Source organism: Mandrillus leucophaeus, unplaced genomic scaffold (genome assembly GCF_000951045.1).
Source record: "Mandrillus leucophaeus isolate KB7577 unplaced genomic scaffold, Mleu.le_1.0 Scaffold546, whole genome shotgun sequence".
NCBI lineage: Eukaryota > Metazoa > Chordata > Mammalia > Primates > Cercopithecidae > Mandrillus > Mandrillus leucophaeus.
In genome coordinates this window covers 944,727-950,988 of record NW_012105875.1, presented here as the reverse complement: position 1 = coordinate 950,988, position 6,262 = coordinate 944,727, and the positions used below count along the sequence as shown (strand labels likewise).

Sequence of the window (6,262 nt, the reverse complement as noted above, 5' to 3'; positions counted from 1 at the left end):
ATTTTTTGGCAGCCCCTACACACTGACAAGGTAAGGATACAGATTCTCCCTCCCTAGAGCCTTCGGGAAGAAACGGACCTGCTGACAGCTTGATTTCAGCCTAGTGAGACCCATGTTGGACTTCAAACAAAGAACTGAAAGACAATACATTTTTATCATTTAATCCACTCAGTTTGGGATAATATGTCATGAGACCAGTAAGAATACAGTGTCCAGGTTGGGCACGGTGGCTCATGCCTGTAATCCCAGCACTTTGGGAGGCTGAGGCAGGCAGATTACTTGAGTTCAGGAGACCAGACTGGCCAACACAGTGAAACCCTGTCTCTACAAAAAATACAAAAATCAGCCGGGCGTGGTTACAGGCATCTGTAATCCCAGCTACCTGGGAGGCTGAGGCAGGAGAATCGCTTGAACCTGGGAGGCAGAGGTTGCAGTGAGCTGAGATTGCACCGCTGCACTCCAGCCTGGGCGACAGAGCGAGCAGTGTCCTTAGCAGGTCTGGGAAATAGCAGGGAGGATGATGTGGCTGGAAAAGATGGAGCAAGAGCTAGAATACAGGAGATGTAGTCAGTGAGGCAGAGGAGGATGAACAGCAGACCACGTAGGACTCTATAAGCTCCTTTAAGAGTCTTCAACTTTAAGAAAAATAAGAAGCCATTCAGAGTCTTTATTTTTTTTTTAGATGGAGTGTCGCTCTATTGCCCAGGCTGGAGTGTAGTGGTGTGATCTCGGCTCACTGCAACCTCTGCCTCCTGCCTAAGCTGCCCAAGTAGCTGGGACTACAGGCGCTCGCCCCCACGCTTGGCTAATTTTTGTATTTTGAGATGAGGTTTTGCCATGTTGGCCAGGCTGGTCTCAAACTCCTGACCTCAGGTGATCCTCCGGTCTTGGCCCCCCAAAGTGCTGGGATTACAGGCGTGAGCCACCATGCCCAGCCCTGTACAAGGTCTTAAGCAGAAGAATGGCAATTTGACTTACATTTCCAAAGGATCACTTTAGCTGCGACATGGAGAACAGCCTGTAGGAGAACATACTTTATACTATTAAGGGTGGAAGCAGTGCGCCCAGTACAAAGGCTGCTGCAATCATCCAGGACAGAGGTTTGGCAATTTGGACCAGATGACAGCAACAGCAGGGGACAGAAGTACAACAGATGGACAATCACGTACAAGGACTCTCAGCTACTTGGTTCTTACCTGATTTCCCTTTTCTTTGAGTTGCTGTCTTCATCATACCAAGCTTTTTTTCCTTTTCTAAAGGGAATACATCATGTTTGAAGGGGTGATGCCCTAGAACATGCAAAGTCACATGTTTAAAACAAACACACTAAAGGTACAACTGAACTTACTGGCAATTTGAATTACTACTGTAAACTGATCAATCAATCAAAAGAAGGGTTTTCAAACACTTTTAGAAACACCTAATGAAGTAGTATCAGTATTTCAAGATCCAGAAACATATACACAAATATGTGCTATAAAAACCTATTACTGAAAGGAGTTAGTTCGCTTGCCTTAGGTAGACAGCAAGGGAAGGGTCTTTGGAGAGCTCCTGACCCATGGGTTAGTGCCTTATTTTTATAAAACACAAAAAGCAGCCTGGAAAAAAAATTTAAGCTGCAGGCACCAATAAGAGAACTAGCACAGGGTGTTGTGCCTGGAGACATGCCCACGGCTGCACAGATAGAAAAACCTCCAGCCCATTTGGATAAAAACTTATACAAACCTCCAGCTCACTCAGATAAAGGAGGAAGGCCTGGCATAAGAATGCCTTTGTCCTTTGTAGTCAGCAGGCTCCCAGGAAAGTTTCTTCTCCTTTTGTGGGCATGGGTACAGTGCGCTCTAGTGGGTTCCAGTGGGCACTCTACTTTCTTTTGTTCAAACTATAAGTCCGGCCTCTATAAATCTTCACTTCAACCTGATTGGTTCCAGGCCAAGGTCCCGGGGCCAAGCTAAGTCACACTTTCTCCAAAATAGCCCACAAACAGCACATTCTTTCCCCTTCACAGTCCATAAAAACCCCACACCCCTGCCTCATAGGGGGAACCCTGTTTGGGTCCCCCTCTCTGCTGGCAAAAAGCTTTCTTCTTTTGCTTATTAAACTTTTACTCCAACCTCACCTTTCTGTCTGCACTCATTAATCTTAAAAATAAAACAAAAAACTCTGGGTGTTACCTCAAACAACAGAAAAACTGTTACATCTTGGTGCGTTACTAAACTTACATCTCTAACTAATGTCTTCTTTTTTTTTTGAGACAGTCTCACTCTGTCACCCAGGCTGGAGTGCAGTGGTGTGATCTAGGCTCACTACAACCTCTGCCTCCTGGGTTCAAGCAATTCTCATGCCTCAGCCTCCCAAGTAGGTGGGATAAGAGGCATGCACCACCACACGTGGTTAATTTTTGTATTTTTGTATTTTTTGGTAGAGATGGAGTTTCATCATGTTGGCCAGGCTGGTCTCGAACTCCCAACCTCAGGTGATCCACCTACCTCAGCCCCCCAAAGTGCTGGGATTACAGGCGTGAGGCACTGTGCTTGGCCCCCACCTATTTTCAATAAATCTCCTCCCACAGGTTCTCACACCACTCATGTGATTTACCAGTTTTATTTGCTATGTATTCCACCTCTTTTAATGAACTCTAGTATTTTCTATCTCTTTTATTTCACTAAAACTACTGATAGGAAAGTCAGGTCCACAAATGCAGGCAACTAATTGAAGACCTCCAAAGTGCTGAACCCGTGAAGACACAAAATCACTCCAGGAGACTGACATTGAGTGTCAGAAGGCTCATGTCCTCACCCACTGACAGCAGGTTCCTGAAGTTCTCCAGCATCACATCTCGGTACAGATTTCTCTGGACAGGGTCCAGCAGCCCCAGCTCCTCCTCAGTGAAGACCACTGCCACATCCTTGAAGGTCAGTCCCTCCTATAACATTAAACACACCTCACTTCAGCCTTATAAATAACCTCTTGAAAAGAAACAGCACTGAGAAAGTGGAGAGTATGTGGGGGAAGCTGGTCCTGATTTTCAGAGACTTAATGTGTAGATTTCTCAGCCCTTCTCCTTCCATCTTATCAATGCCACACTTTGATTCTCCTTAGTGTCAGTAAAAGTACATCAGTTATAATAGCCTTCGACATTTCCTTTGTGGCTTCACTGAGTCTATTTGTAAGTAACCATCTAGAACTCTAAACGATGCATCCTGAGCCATACAGGTTTCACCTTTTGGTAAATATTACCAATTGCCCCAGAAACATTTAGCAAGTCAGAACCAACATACATGATAACACCCACCTTCCTCCTCTCTCACATAGGAACCCTGGATGCTATCCCTTTTCATTAAAGTCTGCCAAACTAACAAGCTTTTGGTAACGTATCTGAAACTGCTATGTAGTTTTCCTTCTGCACACCCAGGGCACACAGCACCATCATTACCTGCAGCATTCAGTGTCATGATCTGGAGCCATTATGCCTCAGTGCACACAAGGGTACCCTTCAAAGTTGTGTGACCTTGGATAAGCTCACCTAGTTTCATCTCGGTATGACAGTTCTTATATGTCAGAGTTCTTTCAAACATTGAACAAGAGACTACAAATAGCATTTGAAATAGTGTATGGCACAGACTAAGTGCCTGAGAAACATTAGCTATTATTTATTACTGTTGTCATCATCTATTTCACCTCATTTCATGACTGCATATTGTTCAAGGGAACTGATGATCTGCATCTACCTGTTCTAAATAATGAATATTTAATTTTCAATATTGTTCTCATTATAACCAATCCAGCAAAGAACATCATTTCATGTAGGTCTTTCTTTTTCTTTTTCTTTTTTTTTTTTTTGAGACAGAGTTTTGCCACCATGTTAGAACAGTGCCACCACGTTAGGAAGACAAGAGGTCCCCCACTACCTGTGGATGTCATCACCCAACAGGGCGCTCCAGACATCCACACCATGGGTCATTCAATTGAGAAATATTTGTTTCTTTTTGTCTCTCACTTTCACTTGAATGGAATGGCTAATGTTTCTGACCCCTGACTTCCTATGCCAATCTGAGCAGGTTTCTCATATTTCACCTGTTTAAGAGGAAGAAGAGACCAGGAACCTCCTCATTCTGCCGCTCTGAGTAAATGCAGTAACAGAACACAAGTGACTGGCAAATCTTCAGTATCACTGGACATTTTAAATGAAGGTTATTACCTACTACTTTGGTCAAAATGGTTACTTTATAAAGGCAATAAGACACTAGTAAATAAAATACATACAAAGTATGATTGAGGCACAGAGAACACAGAATCTAGCTCTTCCTATATGAAAACTCCAACAATATTATTTGTGTGAAGTACCATTATAGCCTGTTGTGCTGTGCCATGTTAGAATATTCTATCTACAGCCAGGCACGGTGGTTCATGCCTGTAATCCCGGCACTTTGGGAGGCCAAGGCGGGCGGATCACCTGAGGTTGGGAGTCCGAGACTAGCCTCACTAACATGGAGGAACTCCGTCTCTACTAAAAATACAAAATTAGCTGGGCATGGTGGCACACGCCTGTAATCCCAGCTACTCGGGAGGCTGAGGCAGGAGAATCGCTTGAACCCAGGAGGTGGAGGTTGCAGTGACAAAAAAATCAGCAGAAAGTTTTCAGAATTGATTTTTGAGGAAATGGTCATGTAGGAAAATTGTCATTGCAGTGTTATTTAAAACAATAAAATTCTTAAATCACCTAAATGTCCATGAGTGGAAAGTAGTCAAAAATAAAAAGACACATTAATTAAATGGGAATATGGCATAACCTCAAAAAATGAACATTATTTAGTACTTAAGGAAAAAATAACAATAAAAAATGAGATATATATCATGAATACCAATATAGTTATGAATGCACATTAGGAAAAGACTCTAAGAAAATAAAAACCGCTAATATGTAAGCAGAGAAGTAAAGCAAGAGAACTGTTCATTCCCACTAATTTTTCTACTCCATAAAATAAATACAGTTGTCCCTCAATATGCTTGGGGAATTGGTTCAAGGACCCCTGAGGATACCATAATTTGTGGATGCTCAAGTCCCTTACCTAAAATAGTGTTTGTACTACAGTCAGCCCTCCACATCCACTCTGTGGGTTCCACATCTGCAGACTCAATCAACCACAAAAGGAAAATACGTATGGTCAGCCTTACGTGTACTCAGGTTTCAATCTGTGGTTGGTTGAATTCACAGATGCAAAATTCAAAGATGCAAAACCCCAGATGTGAAACCCACAGATACAGAAGGTCGACTGAAATAATAAAATAAACAACATCTAAAAACAAAGTCAACTCAAAAGGCAGAAGGACGCACTTAGCATAAACAGGTCCTCAAATGCCTGTTGTTCTTGAGTCTTCCTCAGGTGACATGACAATGTGAATAGTGAGATGGAATTTTAACAGCAAGAGAGACAAGCCTTATTCACCTTGAATGTGGTCATTTTTCCTCCTGTTTCTGGAAATTTGCAGAGTCCTGAGTTATGCCATTTGAGAGAAGGCAGAATCGTGCCTGGAACACTGTGGAAGATATGAAAAGAGACATGAAAGTGTGGCCAGGGATGTCCCCACCAACACAGAAGTATATTGTGAATTAGCACATGAATGTTCACAGCAGCATTATTCATAATAATCCCAAACTGCACACAACCAAAATGCCCTCCTATGGAAAAATGGATAGACAAATCCTGGCATATCCATACAACGGAATCTTACTTGGAAATTAAGAGGAATGAAGTACTGACTCACACTACAACATGCATGAACCTTGGAAACACTATGCTGAGTGAAAGAAGCCAGGCACACAAAACCACAGATTGTATGATTTCATGTATATGAAACGTCCAGAACAGACAAATGTATATAAAAAGAAAGTAGGTTACTTGTTGATGGGGATTTGGGGTAAGAAGGGGGATTAAATGTAAATGGGCAAGAGGAGTCCAATTGGGGGATGAAAATGATCTAAACTAAATTATGATGACAATTACTACATTCAGCAAAGTTCCTGAAGATTACTGAATTGTACACCTGAAATGGGTGAATTCTGACATGTAAAATACACCTCAATAAAGTTGGAAAAAAATTACTAATCTACATGTCATTTAACAAGACTGAGTTCTGAGTCCATATTGATAGAATATTTACTTCTGAATGAATGAATAAACAAACAGGGGAACAGGGGATGCTGGTCTTTACAGTATGATGCCTGCTAACAAGTATATCTACCCATAAAAATTAATTT

The 6,262-nt window shown here is 42.2% G+C and overlaps 1 protein-coding gene across 1 annotated transcript in view; it reads right to left on the bottom strand.

Moving 5' to 3' along the window:
• Nucleotides 1-6,262, bottom strand: part of ZNF234 (zinc finger protein 234) — a 17,369-nt gene that overhangs the window by 8,919 nt on the left and 2,188 nt on the right. Inside the window, exons 3-5 of the mRNA XM_011997746.1 lie at nucleotides 5,451-5,541; nucleotides 2,800-2,926; nucleotides 1,197-1,289 (exon numbers count right to left, since the gene is read on the bottom strand). Coding sequence (XP_011853136.1) covers nucleotides 1,197-1,289; nucleotides 2,800-2,926; nucleotides 5,451-5,465 — 235 coding nt within the window. The 5' untranslated portion in view covers nucleotides 5,466-5,541. The remainder of the gene's footprint in view (nucleotides 1-1,196; nucleotides 1,290-2,799; nucleotides 2,927-5,450; nucleotides 5,542-6,262) is intronic.